The sequence below is a fragment of the Cornus florida genome, unplaced genomic scaffold (assembly GCF_030987335.1).
Source record: "Cornus florida cultivar Cherokee Brave unplaced genomic scaffold, ASM3098733v1 CherokeeBrave_3.0.0_Hap2_Chr09, whole genome shotgun sequence".
Taxonomy (NCBI): Eukaryota; Viridiplantae; Streptophyta; class Magnoliopsida; order Cornales; family Cornaceae; genus Cornus; species Cornus florida.
Window position 1 is genome coordinate 86,320,463 of NW_026775579.1, and position 20,260 is coordinate 86,340,722.

The following is a 20,260-nucleotide window of genomic DNA, read 5'->3' on the forward strand; positions in this document are numbered from 1 at the left end:
ATATCAACTTTATTAAGGAATGATGTAATTATCTTTATAAAAAATTAAAAGGACAATTATTTAAGGAAAGAAAGTTACCTTAAATATTCAACCTCTACTCATAAACTAGTTTTAAAAGCTGCAAATTTTAACTGAATTCAAACACTCTACTAAACTAAATTTGTTAACCTTTCAAAACACTTATAATTAAACTAAATTTGTTAACCATTCAAAACACTTAAAATGGTTTTTAAGTAGTAGAGAAGCAATTCCAAACTGGCTCTAAAATAAGCCAAAACTACAAACTGTACTTTGTTCCTGTATACTTTATATATATATATATCGGCCACATATATACACTTTTTCTTGCACTAATTCCAAAGCATTAGTTTTATTATATCAAATATATACGAAATTCATTAGAGTAAAGGAAATAGACTTCCTTATAACGTCTCTAGCGATCCATTCATAAATAAAATTATAAAATTAACCATTTAAATTGTGATTGGTCTTCCTACGTCTATTTTCTGAACGAAAAAATTACACAAATACTAAAATGAAATTCTGCTTTTTTCAAGTTTATAAATTGATCATGCTTCCGAATAGTGTTTAAAAAGTTTATCACGTACTCTTATCACCAGCAGTTCTTACCCAATCTTAACATCATCAACATAAAAAGTTTATAACTGATCTTATCACCAGCAGTTCCTTCCTATTCACATCTTTAAAGATGCCATTACAAGGTCTACAATGTCATAGTAATAAAAGGTTATATTGTTTGATGCACATACAATACATACATGTAAGTCAGTCATATTATTTTGAACTCTCATAAGTGCATTCAACATTATGTAATTCATATTCAACTAAAAAAAACATTATCAAACTTCCTGATCCACCACCAATTTCATATATCTGAATGTAAATAATTGGATCAATATATCATTTACTCCTAAGAAGCAAAGAAGTAGATTTTAACAAAAAAACGAAACATTGAACAAGCTAGGGAAGTGACAAATGAATATTATTGAATGGTTAGAACAAATTTATGATTAAAACACATCCTGAACTTCTTCCACCCACTTTTAACAGCAGCATTTTCAACCAAACAAACAAGTGCAGGTATTTTGCTAAATCCAGACATTTGTAACCTTGAAGACTTCTACACTAAGCAAAAATTTTAAAACCGCAAATGTTATTTACTATACAAAAACCACGAGTGAACAAACCGAAACTCCCATATACAAATTATCCAAGAAAAATCAAGAGAAGAACCAGCCAACCATTCTATTTCTTCAATCTGAAACAAGGAAAAAAGAATATATTAGTGTTTTACAAAATAAAAACAAGCATAACATTTTCAAAATGCACAAGCATTCATTCAAAAGCAACCATAATAATCTCCGAAGATTAATTAAAGGTTCATAGCCTCCTTGGAAGTAGTATATTTTTAGGAAGACAAAAACAAGAAGGGGGGAAAATCATTTTGAACAGAAAGAAGGTACTACGAAAATGTTACAATTCCCCCTAAGAGCACCAAAAAGCCAAAGAGATTAAATGAGTAAAGATAAAAGTGTTAGATCTTTATGAACAAAGGCCATATAGATATAGTCACTTTCATAGAGACTTGCAACAAATTAACTGCTCTAATTTGAGGTGTACTTCTTAAAATTATTGAAATCTATTATCTTTAAGCAAGCCTTAAGTTCTTCTATCCTTGAGCACTAGCAGGAAAAAAAGAAGGAAACTCATAAAACAGGGGAAAAAAATAAAAATGGTGTAGTAGCTTGTCGAGGTAGGAGGGGTATGCCCGCCCCCTGTGTATATGTTGGCTTTTAGCCCTTTCAATTAAACAGCTTACGTTGCAAAAAAGAAAAGGTTGCCAGCAGATCAAAGAACTAGAAGACAACTGAATGAACTTAACCAACTCGAAAAAATAAATGGAAGAATCAGAAACTAAGTTTTGTAAAGATAAGGCTAAAGGGCAAAAAACAACTCCAAGAAGTAGAACGCATTAGACCGATGACTAAATGAACTTAACCAACTTGAAAAAATAAATGACTGAATCATAAAATAAGTTTATAAAGGTAAGGGTAAAGTGCAAAACACACCTTGCAATTTAGTATTTGTGCATATAAATCACCAACATTTGAAAATATGTGCTACTTGCCCTTTTACGTCAATTTTGACAAAAAATTTTTTATTAAAACCCCAAAATACCCTTAATAATCAGTGTTTTATGAAATCGATACTTTTTATTTTTACTTTGACTTAAGGGCATTTTAGGTATTTCAATCTTCAAATTAACAAAATGTCTTAATTAGCTTGATGTGGAAAATGTAGGGGGATTTTTTGAACATGAGGGAGGTAATTTCACATTATGTATATAACGGGGGGGTTTTTTGCACTCTACCCTAAAGATGATCAAAACTTGTTACAAAAAAATTTGTACTCTAAAGAATTGTGTGAGAAATATGCAAATGGAGGGAGATGCAACAATGACAATAAATCATTGCATCAAAGACCCTCTCACACCATTCTTCTTGTGTTCAAATTGAACTAACAACCAAGAATGATATAACAATAAGAGTATTGTGGAAACAACCAAGACGTAAAAAACCAAGTGTGAGGAAATTCCTTCACTATGAGAAATCGCAGCGCATGCCTAGATTGAATTCCAGAACATAATGACGAAAAAAAACCAAGAAGTGTGAGGAAATTCCTTCACTATGAGAAATTGCAGCATGCCTAGATTGAATTCCATAACATAATGATGAAAAAAAAAACCAAGAAGTGTGAGGAAATTCCTCCACTAGGACCTCAAGAAGAAATGCTCGTCTATAACCTTAGAAATCTAAGTTAAGTTTCTTAAGGCCTGTAATAAATAAAGTAACAGCAAGCAAGCAGAGTAATCACACTATAACACCCAACAACTAGTATGATTATTGCCACAAAAATACCAAGATTAATTTGGTGAACAAAAAAAGAGGTAGTAAGAGAAAATTCTACAAACTAGAGAGTATCCACAATGCATAACCATGTCATAAAAAATAAATAATAAAAACCCACTAAAAAATGATCCAGGATCCTCTATTTGCTAATAGTACTTAAAGCTCAAAAGAAGACTAAACCAACAGAAATTCCTCAGTAGGGAATTCAATTTCTTGAGTAGGTGCAATAATTCAACTACTTGTTGGCAAAACTCAATATTTTCAGTTCAAAATATTTTAGTTTAGACACATAATCAATAACATTTAACATATAATATAATGAAAAAGGAGAAACCTTAAGACCTTAATAAGGTTACTACTTCTCATTCAACCGAAACTGGAAATATCAATTATAAAATATGCACACACATGGATGCCCAATCACCTACATGATTATATGGAAAACTGAAATAAACAAAGAACTGCAAATGGTATATCAGATCTCATGTGCTTCCATCAGATTAAGGGTCCCATCCTATGTTATGCTATATTGCTACGCGGACAAAAGAAATCCCTGTATGTCGTAATTACTATAGACAAAATACAAGTGCCCCATAGAGAATCCCCACGATGGTCCTATACAAACATAGAACCCTCTTCCAATTAGCTTGGTTCCTTTTCAGCCCAGCAATCGTCTATTACTTAATTCTTGAAGCTTTAGACCCATGATTTCTCATAGCTATAGGCTGTAACGTATGAGATACTCTACTTCAAAAGTTGAATAACAACTTCATTTTAAGATAAACAAAAGCGTAGATGAGGAGGCCCAGGACGACATGGGCCGGATCTGACTTGCAAGCACGACATCCGGTCCGTACAGCTGGGTCGGCCCATAAAAAGACACTGCCATATGGGCCGAACGCGAATAAGCCCATCAAAGGTGACCAGGACTTATGGAGGAACAGGCCCAGATCCAGCAATCCGTCAATATTTGTAAATATCTTGTAAATATCTATAAAGAGGGGAAGGAATGAAAAGAAGGGGGGGATCTTTTGGTTGAAGTGTAAGAATTCTAGAGAGAGAAAGAGGGAATGAATTTCTTGCATCTTCAATTGGTGCCGTCTGTGGGAAGCGCATGGAAGTTTGGTTGATCAATGAGGAATATCGAGTGGATTCAGACCAATTCGGTTGATCGAGACTCGATCTTTGGGATTTGGATCCAGATCTGAGCGATTGTGACCTACTCTGGAGGAATTACAATTCTTGAAGCTTTGGCAGAAGTGGCTTCAGATATACGCAACAACGAGTTGTTCGATTGTGGCGGGATCTGACGGATTTAGAGTTCAGACAATTCAGATCTCGTAAACGGTGAGCATAATTCGGAGAATTCGAAACCAGATCTGAAAAATTCCCACTCACGAAGCTCGGATCTACTCGCGAACTTGAGATTAATGCCTTTACTCCGTTCAGGAATAATGATAGGTGAAAGCTCCAATCCGATGGAGGCTGTCCAGCAAACAAAGCTTGAGGAGTTGATGAACTTGATTGAGGCTCTCAAAAAGGAGAATGCAGAATTGAAAGCTGGAATGCAACATCGGCAAATACCTGCGGTTTCGCATCCACTTCCGGTCGGTGAAGGAGGTGTTCAATCTAATATCGCGCGTCAAGGCGAACAGGACGAGAACAATCAGTCAGCTCACCACCGTGATGAAAGGATGATGGACAATTTGCCGCCAAATGTTCGTCGAGTTGAGGACCACGAAGAATCGACTCACGTTGATCCGCAACATGAGCAGATTAGACGGAATGAAGCCATAACCTTCGATCCGCATCGGGAAAGATTCGACCGAGAGGAAGTGATAGAGGTTGATCGCCGTCGAGTAGCGTCGCCTTGGCAAAGAGAGTTCATAGAGGAACGGTCGTTCGATCCGTCTTACCGGCCCTCCATGGCTACTATCACTCATCGCGGTTCGGAGGGCAGAACCGTAACTCACAGAGCTACCGCTGGACTCCAGAGAGAGAATGAAGCTCTCCGATCCGCAGCTCGGACGGTTGATTCACCATTCACCGACGAGATCTTGAATGCCCCGCATCCAAGGAAGTTTGCTATGCCAGTCTTTATTCTGTTTGACGGAACAACCGATCCGATCGATCATGTGTACCATATCCAGTTGAAAATGGCCCTGAATACGGAAAACGACTCTTTAATGTGCAAATGTTTCCCTACAAGCCTGGCCGGACCGGCGCTCAGCTGGTTCAAAAACTTGCCTAGGAGCTCCATTGGTAGCTTCAGAAACCTGTGCGATCGGTTCATAAGCCAGTACTATGGGAACAAGCGCCGGCCGAAGGACATCTCGAGCCTATTCACGATGAGGCAGCACAAAGATGAACGTCTCCAGGCTTTTCTTACCAGGTTTAATCTCACTAAGAGTATGGTGATCGAATGCCACCCTTCTACAGCAGTTCAAGCCTTCAAGTTAGCCATGACACATGGAACTCCGTTTCACACCAGTCTGGTAGTGAACACGCCGACTACTATGGATGAACTCAATGAAAGAGCCGATGGCTTTGTGCGCCTAGAAGAAGAGGAGGCAGCTAATGCTCGGACAGCGTCGCTCGTGTCGACCGAGGAAAAGTCCAAGGCAAAGATCAGGCAGAAGCAGGCTCAGCCGCAACGTCAGACCTCTTGGAAGGCAGAAAAAAGGTCCAGGGAGGAAGAGCTGATTACTCCGCTGAAGGTCACTCTGGCGAGGCTGTATCAGGAGAACAAAGATAAGTTTCATCCACCACTGCCAATTAGGCAACCCCTCGAACAGAGGGATCAAACTAAACATTGTGCTTTCCATTCCGATTTCGGTCATCAGACTAACGAATGCAGGAACCTGAGGAGGCAGGTGGAGATGTTGATAGCTAGAGGGGAGTTCGCGAGTTATGTTCAAGGCTCGGCGATAGAGCAGAATCGACCGGTGGAACAAATAAAAAGGAGTCATAAACAAAGCTCCCACAATTCACAACCAGTTCGTAAAATCAATGCTACCCATGATCGACCCGAGCCTAGTGAAGAGTCAGATGAGCTACTCCGGGCGCACCTGCGGCAGGCGCAGATGAAGAAAAGGGTCAGCAGTGTGAATACTCTACACCAGCAGAGCCCGTCGATGCAGATAAAGTTCGACTGGACAGACCTGCAGCGTGTTCAACTGCCCCATGAAGACCCGTTGGTAGTCAGTTTAACAGTGGCGGACTGCTTGGTGCGCAGAGTTCTGATCGATCCTGGGAGCAGTGCGAATGTCATGCCGAGGGACACATTTGATAGGCTCGAGATTAAACCAGAGAGGCTCAAGCCCACTGGAAATCCCTTGTTAGGGTTCGATGGGAAGAGGGTGGAGCCCGTTGGGATGGTGGAAGTGGAAGTTCAAGCTGCAGAACGAGCTCTTATGGAAACTTTTGTGGTTGTAGAAATTCACCCCTCGTATAATCTCCTGATGGGAAGAGGATGGATTCACAGAGTCCAAGGTGTACCCTCAACTCTGCATCAGGTCATGAGGTGCCTCGGACCCGATGGAGATAAAGTGATAGACATCCGGGGGGATCAGGTCGCAGCCAAAGAGTGTTATTCCGTCACACTAAAGCATGCTGGGAAAGGGAAGGCGCCCGTCCGTTCGGCAAGCCCCAGATAGCAATTACAGGAACCTCCGCCCGAGCAGAACAGGGTGGAGGAGTCAGTCGACTTGACCGGGGAGCCCCTTCTGGATGTGCAGATCGATCAGTCCAGGCCAGAACGAACTACCAGAGTAGGTATAAGACTGACCAGAGAAGAGCAGCAAGAGCTAGTGGATTTCTTGTCCCACAATGCCGACGTATTTGCATGGAGTCACCTAGACATGCCTGGAATTAGTCCCTCCGTATCCTGTCATTCCCTGAATGTCAATCCCAATTTCAAACCAGTGAAACAGAAGCAACGAAGATTTGCTCCAGAACGTAATCAAATCATAGCGGAAGAAGTCGATAGGCTGCTTGATGCGGGATTTATCAGAGAAGTGCACTACCCTGATTGGTTGTCCAACGTTGTTGTCGTGCAGAAGAAGAATGGGAAATGGCGAGTATGCATTGATTTCACCAATTTGAACAAAGCCTGTCCGAAGGACAGCTTCCCGCTGCCTAAGATTGATCAAATGGTGGATGCCACCACCGGGTATGAGCGTTTAACCTTTCTGGACGCTTATTCAGGTTATAATCAGATCCCTATGGACCCCGCAGATGAAGAAAAAACTTCTTTTGTCATCGAGCGAGGAACATACTGCTACAAAGTTATGCCTTTCGGACTAAAGAATGCGGGAGCAACTTATCAAAGACTTGTTAGCAAAATTTTTAAGAATCAAATGGGAAAGATTGTGGAAGCCTATATTGATGATATGGTGGTAAAGAGTAGGAAGAAGGATGATCATCTGAAGCATCTGCAAGATGTATTTGATGTACTGAAGCGATATGGGATGAGGCTCAATCCAACCAAGTGCTCGTTCGGTGTGAGTTCCGGACAGTTTCTGGGACACGTGGTCAACCGCAGAGGCATCGAAGTTAGCCCCGCTCAAGCAGAGGCTTTGATTAAGAATGCCGAGCCAAAGACGATCAGAGAGGTGCAAGCCCTCACAGGACGAATAGCTGCATTAAGTCGATTTATTTCAAAATTGTCAGATCACTGCAAACCGTTCTTTGACACGATTCGGAGCCATGGAAGGCAGGTCTGGGGGGATGAGCAACGACAAGCATTGACTCATTTGAAGGAATATATGCAGAATCCACCAGTCCTGTCAGCCCCAGATCCGGAAGAAAAGTTATTTCTATATCTTGGAGTATCTGGTGTCGCGACGAGTGCCGTTCTGATTCGTTGCAAGGAAGGGGTGCAATACCCGGTATTTTATGTAAGCAAAACAATGACAGAGGCAGAAAAAAGATACTCAAAGGCCGAAAGGGTGGTACTTGCACTTGTAAATGCAAAAAGAAAGTTGAGGCATTATTTCGAATCCCACCCCATAGCTGTTCTAACAACTTTCCCAATCAGAACGCTTATGCACAAGCCAGAGCTCTAGGGCAGAATGACAAAGTGGGCCATAGAGTTGAGTTCATTTGACATAACGTATGAGCCGAGAACAGCTGTTAAAGGGCAAGCGGTGGCCGATTTCCTGCTAGAATGTGATGCCGAGGATACGGAAGAAGACCTTAGATGCGGCTCTTGGAAACTTTTTGTGGATGGCTCCTCTAACCAGATGGGGGCTGGAATTGGGATCAAACTGCAAACCCCAGAGGGTACTTCCTTGAGCCAAGCACTCAGACTTGAGTTCCGAGCCACCAATAATGAAGCGGAATACGAGGCGTTGCTAAATGGATTAAAGTTGGCCAGAGAGCTACAGATCAAAAGTTTGACTGTGTATAGTGACTCGCAGCTGATTGTTCGGCAGGTAAATGGTGAGTACGCGACCAAGGATGACACGATGGGGGCATATCGTTCTGCCGTTCTGCATAAAGCCAAGGACTTTGCAAAGATTGAATTCATACAGTTGCCGAGGGAACAGAATGCAGATGCGGACCGGTTAGCATGTAATGCTTCGAGTTGCGGTGAAACATTGGCGAGGGTGATTCCAGTAGGAATACTGACCCAGCCATCTATTTTCGAAGAACCCTTGGACTCTGACCCTTGGCAAGTCAACGTCATACCGTATGAACCGAGTTGGATTGACCCCATCATTACCTATATTCGAGATGGCGTTTTGCCTATGCAGAGGGATGAAGCTAGGAGACTCAAAAAGAATGCTGCAAAGTACGCCATCGTGCGTAACCAGCTGTACAGAAGGTCCTACTCTGGCCCATACTTGAAATGTGTCACCCCCGCGGAGTCGCAGCAGGTATTGCGAGCTATTCATGAGGGTGTGTGTGGCAATCATTCTGGGGGGCGATCGTTAGCGCATAAAGCAATGACACAAGGGTATTTCTGGCCAAACATGTCAAGAGATGCGGAGGAGTTCTCTCGAAGGTGCGATAAATGCCAACGATATGGATCATTGATCCACCAACCACCTGAGGAATTGCACGTAATGGCCTCGCCATGGCCTTTCGCGCAATGGGGGATGGATGTAGTCGGTCCTCTGCCAACTGCAAGAGCTCAGAACAAGTATGTGTTACTGGCCACGGATTACTTCACTAAATGGGTGGAAGCAGAACCATATCCTAGCGTGACTCAGACTCATGTGAGACGATTTATTTGGAACAATATTATCTGCCGTTTCGGCGTTCCCAGATCAATAGTCATGGACAATGGCACAAACCTCGACAGCAGGCAAGTAAGAAAGCTGCTGGAGGAGTATGGAATCAACCAGAAGTTGGCTGCAGTAAGTCATCCTCAGGCCAACGGACAAGCAGAAATCACAAACAGAACCATTTTCACCTGCATTAAGAAGAAGCTGGAAGATCATAAAGGGAAGTGGTTGGATGAACTCCCGAACGTTCTATGGGCTTACAGAACCACCCCAAGGCGGCCGACTGGGGAGAGCCCGTTTGCAATGGCGTATGGTACCGAGGCAGTTATACCGGTTGAGCATTTGGTCCCCACTATCAGAAGCTTAGCATGGAGTCGAGATCAGAACGACAAGATGTTAAGATTGAACCTCGATATGATAAACGAAAGGAGGGACACAGCGGCTATAAGGTTAGCATCGTATCAGCAAGTATTGGCGAATAGTCACAACAAAAGGGTAAAACACAGGGATTTTGCCCCTGGCGATCTGGTTCTAAAAAGAAAGGTGGGGATGGTCAAAAAAATGATGCCACCCTGGGAAGGCCCATACAGAATTGCAGAAGTCATAGGCAAGGGGGCATATACGTTGGAAACCATGGCGGGAAGGTTGGTCAGCAAGCCCTGGAACGCCACGTCTCTGAAGAGGTACTACCAATAGAAGCTAAGTTTCGGCTTTAATTGGATGTTGTTTGTTGTCAATCAAATACGTATGAATGTGCAAGTTACTGAAATTTACAAAAAAAAATAACTTTCTTTTCCAACGGCCTACTAAAAAATGAAAAGCCAAGTGGCAAGTGGCATTCTAGCCGAGCGCCAGGCACTTAAGCAAGATAAGTGGCAGCTGGCACTATAAGCCGAACGTCAGACACTTGCTAAAAATTTAAAGCCAAGTGGCAAGTGGCATTCTAGCCGAGCGCCAGGCACTTAAGCAAGATAAGTGGCAGCTGGCACTATAAGCCGAACGCCAGACACTTGCTAAAAATTTAAAGCCAAGTGGCAAGTGGCATTCTAGCCGAGCGCCAGGCACTTAAGCAAGATAAGTGGCAGCTGGCACTATAAGCCGAACGCCAGACACTTGCTAAAAATTTAAAGCCAAGTGGCAAGTGGCATTCTAGCCGAGCGCCAGGCACTTAAGCAAGATAAGTGGCAGCTGGCACCATAAGCCGAACGCCAGACACTTGCTAAAAATTTAAAGCCAAGTGGCAAGTGGCATTCTAGCCGAGCGCCAGGCACTTAAGCAAGATAAGTGGCAGCTGGCACCATAAGCCGAACGCCAGACACTTGCTAAAAATTTTTTAAGCCAAGTGGCAAGTGGCATTCTAGCCGAGTGCCAGGCACTTAAGCAAGATAAGTGGCAGCTGGCACCATAAGCCGAACGCCAGACACTTGCTAAAAATTTAAAGCCAAGTGGCAAGTGGCATTCTAGCCGAGCGCCAGGCACTTGCCATAAGCAAACACACGGCAAAGCTAATATAAAAGAAAAGAGAGAAAAGATATATATGTATTGAAAATAGGTTGAACAGAGCACAACACAAAGGGAAAAAGAGTTCTGTCATTTCATTGATATTAAGCATTGAGTTTACAAAAAGTGAGATGTCCATCGTTACAAAAAGATATGGAATGGAAGAGTCCAAAGAAGCCCTAGCTAGACGCCTCAGTACCAACAGCATCCTGGTTGTGCCGACCCGCCTCTTCGGCCCCATCAGCCGTCTCACCTTCACGAGGTGGGGAATCAAGATGAATGACTGAATCGTTCGGCTGGGGCTCAGCGTCAGCAGTGGCTATGGAAGGTACCACAGTTGGCGATTGAGGAGCGGTCAGAGGCAGAGCGATAGGAGGGGCTGTGATGATCCTTGAGGAAGCAATGTCCTGGCACTCATCGAATATGCGCTCCGCTTCGGTGGGTTCTGGGTCGACGTAGACCCCCAGAGGTTCGATCCCTAGATCCTTGTCGACCTCATCTGGAGTGGAACTGGTCTGTCCCTCATCCGGAACTCGGTTGGCGAAACCTTCCCGGAATCCTTGAGCATATCTAAGAGCACCGACCCTTGAGAACCGAGCGTAAAGAGCCAGCATCCCACCGCTCACTCTGCTGATCGCATCGATCAGAGCGGTACGCTCGTCCAGAGCTCTTTTCTCAAAAGCCATCCGAGCAGACTGTTCGTCAGCCAGAAGGCGCTGGAGTTCTGCCTTTTCGTCTCTGATTGAGTCACGCTCAGTCTGCCAGACGCTCTTTTCAAGCTGGAGGGCATCCTTCTCATCCTGAAGAGAGTCATTCTCCTTCTTCAGGACATCTCTCTCTTGTTCAGTTTTTTCAAGCCGAGCCAGTACCTCGGTATTCTTCATGGCGAGAAGGTCGTTCTCTTTATTAGCCACCTCCAGGCTATCAGAAAACTTACGCGCACTGGCGTTCCCCATCTCCACCTGCTTCTGCATAGCCATCATTCCGAACAATGTCTGCATAGGTGTACATTAAGAACGGTTAAGCCAATAGTCAGGTTGGGCGAAGGCAAGACCAAATAATATGAGAGAATTCATGAGTTGGAAAATAAAAGTCACCTCCATAGCAGATTGGGGAAAGCGGCTGAACACATCCTTCTGGGATAGGCCCTTTGCCGCCTCAAGGTCTTTCGGAGTCCACATGCTCCTATAGTACGCCATGGCAGTCTGGCCATCCTTCAGCATGGTTTCGTTCGGTTCACGAACGTCCCATCCGTTCGGGTGTACCGAGGGGCCCATGGCGGTAAGGTGGGAATAGAAGGGTGGCCTGAAGCAGAAGCGGAGCCACCAGCTGCAGTAGGCCCAGAGGGAGCAGGAGCTCTGATCGCACGGTGCAAGAGAGCACCCGGCCCGGAGACCCGGGTCCTTCTTATGAGAGGCTCCTCCTCAGGATTGACCTCACTGTCAGGATGAGGCCTTTTGCCTCGTTCTTTGTCCCGAACGCCCCCAGCAGCAGCAGGAGCTGTGGTAGTTTGGGGAGACGCGCTCTGGTTGGTAGCAGGGGTGCTGACAACAGAGTTAATAGCCACTGTGCTCGAGATAGTGTCAGAGATGGTGGCTGAGGAAGAGGCTGATGCTGGAGAGGAGGTCGCCCCAGCAGCAGGAGTGGCTGGGGGAGTATTTTTCTTCCTGCCAAAAGAAGGAATCTGAAGCCTGCTCATGTTGTAGCCGAGTGATGAGAGCGCTAAGAGGTTGTCTGAAGTGAGGAGATCTGAGCAGGAAGGAATATCGTTCAGAACGTATTTCTTCAAGTAATTACTCCTATCCCTGCAAACACTGTAGCTCAAGTCATCACAAGGTATTCCTAAGGAACGGCATAAGAAAGTACAAAAACGGGGAACGCATGTTTCGCAGGGGCAATCATGTTTATGAGATTTGAATTTCTTATAGGAGGAGACAGAACAGACACCAAAGGCGCTCGGGATTGGGTAACCCTCTGCAGCCGGCGAAGACCAAGCCCCACTAACGCCCACGATGCTATCCCTCCAACCCTTTTCAGATTTTATTGTGTCCGTACATATGGACATCTTCTCGAACGGGTAGAGGTGGTAGAAGGGTTCGTTAGTACAGATCTTACTGACCTTATAGCACAGAAGAAGGTCTATGAGGTCAAGGTCCAGATTTCTGTCACGCATCAACAGGAGCATAACGGATATGATTCTAAAGAAGTTGGGGTTGACCTGCAGGGGGGATATCCCCAATCTATTGAAGACATAACTAAAGAAAGGGTGCAGAGGGAACCTAACAACATTCAATTGAAGGTTCGTGAATAAGACTTCGCCGGGCAGGAGGCCGGCACCGGTCATAATGTTAACGTCCTGAGGGCAAACCCTAACTTCGATGTTGTCAGGAAGTCTAAGTCTCATACGAAGAACATCCAGATCTACAACCATGGTGGAAGTGCTTGAAGGATCTAAAAGGGGGTAAATAGAAACCTGCCGAAAGTAAAAAGGAACAAAACTAACCTCAGAGGACTGCAAGATCGCTGGAAGAATGACTCTTGAAGGATTTCACCAGAAAAAGCTTAGCACTGTTCTAGAAAGAGAGAGATTTGACTGATGATGGAGACGGTAAAAGGACGTGAAGTGGTATTCTAGAGCTTTATAAAGGCGAGGGGGGCCCGAGGGCCGAAGCGTCGGGAAGGCGAGAAATTCCTCGAGCCCCGGAACATTGATTCTGGATCTGACCGTCCGTTCCCCCACGTGGCTTTCTCGAGCCGTCAACGTCATGATGAGACGCCATTAATAATTACCCCCTTATTAAATAAGGGGCAATTATGGGGGCAGTTGAGGAGGCCCAGGACGACATGGGCCGGATCTGACTTGCAAGCACGACATCCGGTCCGTACAGCTGGGTCGGCCCATAAAAAGACACTGCCATATGGGCCGAACGCGAATAAGCCCATCAAAGGTGACCAGGACTTATGGAGGAACAGGCCCAGATCCAGCAATCCGTCAATATTTGTAAATATCTTGTAAATATATTGTAAATATCTATAAAGAGGGGAAGGAATGAAAAGAAGGGGGGGATCTTTTGGTTGAAGTGTAAGAATTCTAGAGAGAGAAAGAGGGAATGAATTTCTTGCATCTTCAGTAGAGAATCACAATGATAAAAATAAAAAATAAAAAAAATAAAAAAAATAAAAATGGTCAGTTGATACTGCAAGGTTCATTCACAGAAATAAAAAATGAGGACTTCATCAAAATGCAATTATGCAATTAGTTAGAGACAAAAATGTGCCAACCATGTTTCTATTTGGACATGTAATAATGACGAAAAAAATTTCTAACAAATCAACATATTCGAATAGACACCAACTAGAAATGGGAAAAATATAATAAAGAACAAAGTTTGTGATTTCCTCTCCTACCTGTTCCTGTATCCTCTGTTCGGATTCACTTTCCTGTGTCGCACCTTAGTAGTGTCATCGTCATCATATAATAAAACTAGACTCTCCACATACGTGGCCACTGTCAAACTATGAACATTCCAAAAGGACAATGGAATCTTAAATGTACATTCTTTTGGATCGTACACTGCTAGTTCCCTGTTGCCAATTTCCACCAAAACTTCACCTGTGTTCCTCAAACACAAAGGCTTCAAGTAGCATAAAAAGGTGCTTCCTCTTTTAGCTGAAATGGTAATCCATTTAGTCCATGATTCCTTCTTCCCATATTCTTTCATTGCCCATACATCAACCTGTGTAGTATCCATCCATCCATACACACAAAGCCATCCTCTCAAACCAACCAAACCAAACTCAACATTTTTACCCCCAAAATCCGGTTTCGGCACCTCCTTAAACTTTTCCTCCACCAAGTCAAAATAAACAATCACAGAGGAATTACACTTTTTAGAAGTCATAATCCAATGCAGAGCTCCATTCACAAGAACCCCATTCTCACGGCACGAAATTGAAAAAGAAGACTCCCTTATCTCTTTCCAGCAAAGGGTTTTCAAATCAAAGACACATACATAAACTCCAAAACTTTCCGACAACATAATCACTTTATAACCATTCGTGGATGAATCAAAACAAAGTCCATAAAGCATGCTAGAACCAGAATTTATATAATTATAAGGGCACGAAAACATCACATGCTTTCTAATAGTCGGATTCCATAAAACAAATTCATTGTCCCTGTTTCTATTGGGCGACATAAAGGCTTTGTAATTGAAACACAATAGAATCAAACCATCGCAAGTACACAATACCTTGGCATAGGAGTACGAGGTCTTCCAAGGCGAATCGACCCTTTTCGATTCATGAAGAGATTTGCAGTCAAGGGAGATAAAGTGGTCATTGGAGGGATGTGTGACCATGAGTCTTTGGGTGTCGAGGGATTGGGTTGATCGGTGGAGGTGGGTTTTGATGAATTGGGGATCGGAGATCATAGATTGCCATGATTTGCATACGCATCTGTATTGCATAAGATTCTGAACGGGGAGTCTTGAGAGTATGTCGAATAAGATATCGTCCGGAAGTCTCTGCGATTCAGTTGTTTGTGAGGGTTTGGTTAAACTTTCCATGGCTGACTTCCTCACTTTTCTCCTCAAAAGGATTAGAGCTTTAACAAGGGGTTCTTAAATTCTTAAACTCCCTCTTCCGTTCTTAATTAGTAGTAGATAGTGTCTCAAATTAGTTGTAAACATCTTTTCATTATATTTTTAATATTATTCTTTAACTTTTAAAAACAATTTCAAACTTCATAATTATATATATATTTAAATTAATAATAATAATTTAATAATTTTAAAAAAAAACAATACATTAATTACATATCTTTTAAAAATTTTAATTTCTAAATTGAACTTCTATTTAGAAATAGAGGTAATACTTGAAATAGTCTAAGGAGCCCGGATAGTTCTACCATTGAGAAGTACTAGTATCATATACATACTATTCAAATACGTGTTTGATGGAGTACCTTTTAAACATATTTATATTTTTAAATTTTAATAATACTTCTAAATACCTTACAACCAAGTTTTAATAAATTTTTAACATTAAAATGTAAACGTATTTTTAATAAGTATTGAACGTTGAGATATAACTTTTACAACAAAAATAACATAATATAATTTGATCAGAAATAGTCTAACCCCTATATTATGCTAATGATTGTATTTAAATTTATAATATTTAAAAATTATTATTACAAATTTATTATATATATATAATTTATTATTTTTCTATTGTCGTATTTATCGTACTCATATCTTATTATCTTGTATATACATGTGAGCTTCAATCTAATTTTGCCTATTCTAACTCCAAACATGATCGGGATTCAAACTTAAAACATCTTTCAATTTATTTTATTAGCTTAAACATTCATTACCCTTCAGGAGTCTAAAAATTGGACTCTGGGTTCAACCAAACGTGAAAAAAAAAAAAAAAAAATTATGGTTCAGCCAAACGAAGAATAATATATATATTGGAATTAAAAAATAATAATAATATACTAGTATTTTGATTATCTAAAAATTGGACTCTTGGTTCAAATTTTGATTATCTAAAAATTTAACTCATAAAAATTAATATAAAAAATGAAAATGGTTCCTCAACTCCAACCTAAAAATCCGAATACAAGGGGAAAAAAATCATAATTCTTTTCAAGTTTTTAAACTCTATATGCTAGTTACATGAGGTTAAAGTTGAAAAAAAATAATAATAATAAAAATTTCCTTTGTTCGCATTCTAGTTCTAAAACGTGTGATATTTTTAGGTTGAATTGTAATTAGAAAATGCTTGGTCCAAAGTAAAATTTTGGAACAGTAAAGTTGTTCCATTATGAATTTAAAGTTGCTTTATTATTACTTTAAAGTTATGAATTTGAAGCCAAAAAAAAAAAAAACTGTGGTAAGGTAAGTTACATAATTCTGTGACATGGTAAGGTGGTATGACTATTTTTACGAAAGTTGTACTTTAATATTGTTTCAATTAAAGCTTAATACATGACCATTAGTATTTTCTCTTTTGATTTTTTTTTTTTTTCCTTTCCATTTTTAAGTCCATCAATTAAAATGTGAACCCTAAAACTTGAGGAACTTGTAGAATATGGATCATTTGCAGTGTAACATTTACAGTGAAGAAGAAGATGAGGTTAAAGTAACAAACAATTTTATTAACTTTTTTACTTAAAGTTATCCTTTGGCCACCCACAAACTGGTTTAGAGGATGCCAAAGTAATAAACGTTGAACGATTTATCTGTATACCTTAAGGGAAGTCAGTGTAATTTAATCATTAATGCTCATAGCTTCCTTGGAAATGTATTATGTAAGTAGACATAAACAAGAAGGAAAAAATAATAATAATAATAATATAATAAATAAATAAATAAATAAAATCAATCATTTTGAACAGAAAAGGAGGTAATAGAAAAATGTTACAGTTCGTCCTAGCCAACTAGTTAAGAAGTATTAAGAGGCCATCAGAGTATAGACCATCTAAGTTTGAAGATCTAATTAAACATTTTGTAAAAATAAATAAGGTCATCCCAGAATTGGTGCCAATTAACTGCTCTAATTTGAGGTGGTGCACTTTTAAAAATTATTGAAATCTATTCTCTTTAAGCAAGCCTCAACTTAAAAACCCTCAACTTAAAAAGAAGGTTGGCAGCAGATCAAAAGTACAATCATCTAAGAAGTAGAATGCATTTAACGGACAACTGAATGAACTTAACTGACTCGAGAAAATAAATGAAAGAATCAAAAACTAAGTTTATAAAGATATACCTACCAAACAAAAAATTCAATAAAGATAATCAAAACTTGTTACAGCATAACTGAAAACCTTATACTATAAATAATTGTGTGAGAAATATGTAAATGGGGGGAGATGCAACAACGACAATATATCATTGCATTAAAACACTCTTGTATCATTTCTCTTGTATTGTGAAAACCAAGAAGGAAAAAACCAAAAAAAAATCTTAGGAAATTTTCACTAAGGAGAAATCGCAATACTTGCCTAGATTGAATTCCTAAACATAACATTTTATCTTTGCTTAAAATTAGACAAATCATCAAAAATCACACTCCAAGAATTAGTGCTCTTGTCTATAACCGCAGAAATCTAAGTTATGTTTCTTAAGGACAGTAATCAATAAAGTAATAGCAAGCAGAGTAATCAGAGTAACACCCAATAATTAGAATGGTTATTGCCACAAAAATTACCAAGATTAATTTAGTGAACAAGAAAAAAGTAGTAAGAGAAATACCACAAACTAGAGAATATCCACAATGCATAACCACGTCATAAAAAAATAATAATAAATAAATAAAACACCTCACTCAAAAATGATATCCTCTACTTGCTAATAGTACTTAAAGCTCAAAAGAAAACTAAACCAGTAAAAATTGTTCAACAGGACTTCTATCTCTTGAGTAGGTTCAGTAATCCAACTACTTGTTGGCAAAATCCAATAATTTTTGTTCAAAATATTATTTATTGACATACAATCATTAAATTTTATTTATTTTTTTTATAAGCAAGATGATTTTTTATTGATCAAGCAACCGTTACAAGATCAAGGAGGAATAACACCACAATTCAAAGTAAAACCAGGGCATTCTCAGCAAACCTAAGCAAACATCTAAAAGAAGAGAGACAAGAGAATAATTTTTAATGTATAATGATTAAAATTTTACATAAAATATAAGGAAAAATTAGTAATATTTTAGACCATGATTAGAAAAATACTTCTCATTCAACATAAACTTTAAATATTATATTATTTGCATTTTGTTTTATCAAGTATAAATATGCACATACATGGATGCCAGATCACAGACATGATTATATGGAAAATTGAAATAAACAAAGAACTGCAAATAGTATCACAGATCTAATGTGCTTCCCTCAAATTAAGGGTTCCATCCTATGTTATTTTATGCTGACGAAGGAAATCCCTGTTATCTTAATTACTGTAAATAAAATAAAAGTGCCCTATGAAGAATCCCCACGATGGTCCTATATATGAACAGAGAACACTCTTCCAATTAGAGTGTTGTGACAAATAAACAGATTTATTAATTTTTCACACTCAAAGTCATCATCTAACCGCCCACAAACAGGGTTAGAGGAAGTATACGTTAAACGATTTATCTATATATACCTTAAGGGAATTCAGTGTAATTTAATCATTAATGCTCATAACCTCCTTGTAAATGTATTATATAAGTAGACATAAACAAGAAGGAGGTAAAAAAAAAAATCACTTTGAACAGAAAGAATGTAATAGGAAAATGTTACCGTTCTTCCTCCTGGGAGCACCAACAAGTTAAAGATGTTGGATCTTTATGAACGAAGGCCGCAACTCTTTCATATAGAATTGCAACAAATCACTTGGTACAAAAAGTACCAAGTGGCCATCAGAGTATAGACTATCTAAGTTTGAAGGTCTAATTAAACATTTTATAAAAATAAATAAGGTCATCCCAAAATTGGTGCCAATTAACTATTCTAATTTTTTTTAAAAAAAGGGTGCACTTTTAAAAATTATTGAAATCTATTCTCTTTAATTAGCCTCAACTAGAAAAGAAGGTTGATAGTAGATCAAATATACAGTGATCTAAGAAGTAAAATGCATTAAACGGATAACTGAATAAACTTAACCAACTCAAAGAAAATAAATGGAGGAATCAGAATCTAAGTTTATAAAGATATAACTTCCAAACAAAAATATTCGACAAAGATAATCAAAACTTGTTACAACCAGGGCGGAGCTAGAGGGGGGCCAACACGGGCCGTGGCCCCAAACTTTTTTGAAATTTTTTTTTACTACCCCCTAAATATTAATTAATTTGTAAATTTCGTCCCTAACATTATTAAAAATTTTAAGTGGCCCTCAATATGTTTTACACATATATTGACCAGTCAAGTTTTTTTGAAAATTCTATTAATAGCCCCTAAATATTAATTAATTTGTAAATTTGTCCCTAAAATTTATTAAAAATTTCAATTAGCCTCCAATTTTTTTTTCAAAACATATATATTGACCCAAAATAAAGAGTTTGAAAATAAAATTAGTTTGTGTCTCCTTGAAATTTAAATTTTTTTCAACTTGCACTATTTTAACTATACTTCTAAAATTTCAAATATTATGAAACAATTGATAAAAAAATATATATATTATAATTTTCTTCTTCCAAAAATTAGAATTTTGAAAAAATGAAACAATTGATAAAAAAAAATTGATTTTCTAATAATGCTTATTTCTTTAAGTTTCTTCTCCATAATTTTCTTTCTAACATCAATTTTTTTTTTCTACGTTGTATTTTGCTCAATTTTGAATTTTCTCAAGATATATATACTATGGCTAGTATTTAAAAATATATATATTACAATTGATTTATAATTTTTTTATTTATTTTTGTTACATAGTTCAAATCCGGCCCCCAACCTTAAATTTCTGCTGGCTCCGCCCCTACTTACAGCATAATTGAAAACCTTATACTATAGATAATTGTGTAAGAAATATGTAAATGGGGGGAGATGCAATAACGACAATATATCATTGCATCAAAACACTCTTATACCATTTCACTTGTATTGTG

At 39.4% G+C, this 20,260-nt stretch overlaps 2 protein-coding genes across 2 annotated transcripts; both read right to left on the minus strand.

The window, feature by feature from the left end:
* Positions 1-982: 982 nt before the first annotated feature.
* Positions 983-15,287, minus strand: LOC132274871 (F-box protein CPR1-like). Its single transcript, XM_059776217.1, has 2 exons — positions 14,069-15,287; positions 983-1,279 (listed from the first exon to the last, which is right to left on the minus strand). Exons 1-2 carry the CDS (start codon positions 15,226-15,228, stop codon positions 1,267-1,269), a joined length of 1,173 nt encoding a protein of 390 aa, XP_059632200.1. The 5' UTR covers positions 15,229-15,287; the 3' UTR covers positions 983-1,266.
* LOC132273428 (uncharacterized) lies at positions 10,756-11,833 on the minus strand. Its single transcript, XM_059774383.1, has 2 exons — positions 11,758-11,833; positions 10,756-11,655 (listed from the first exon to the last, which is right to left on the minus strand). Exons 1-2 carry the CDS (start codon positions 11,761-11,763, stop codon positions 10,840-10,842), a joined length of 822 nt encoding a protein of 273 aa, XP_059630366.1. The 5' UTR covers positions 11,764-11,833; the 3' UTR covers positions 10,756-10,839.
* Positions 15,288-20,260: the final 4,973 nt, after the last annotated feature.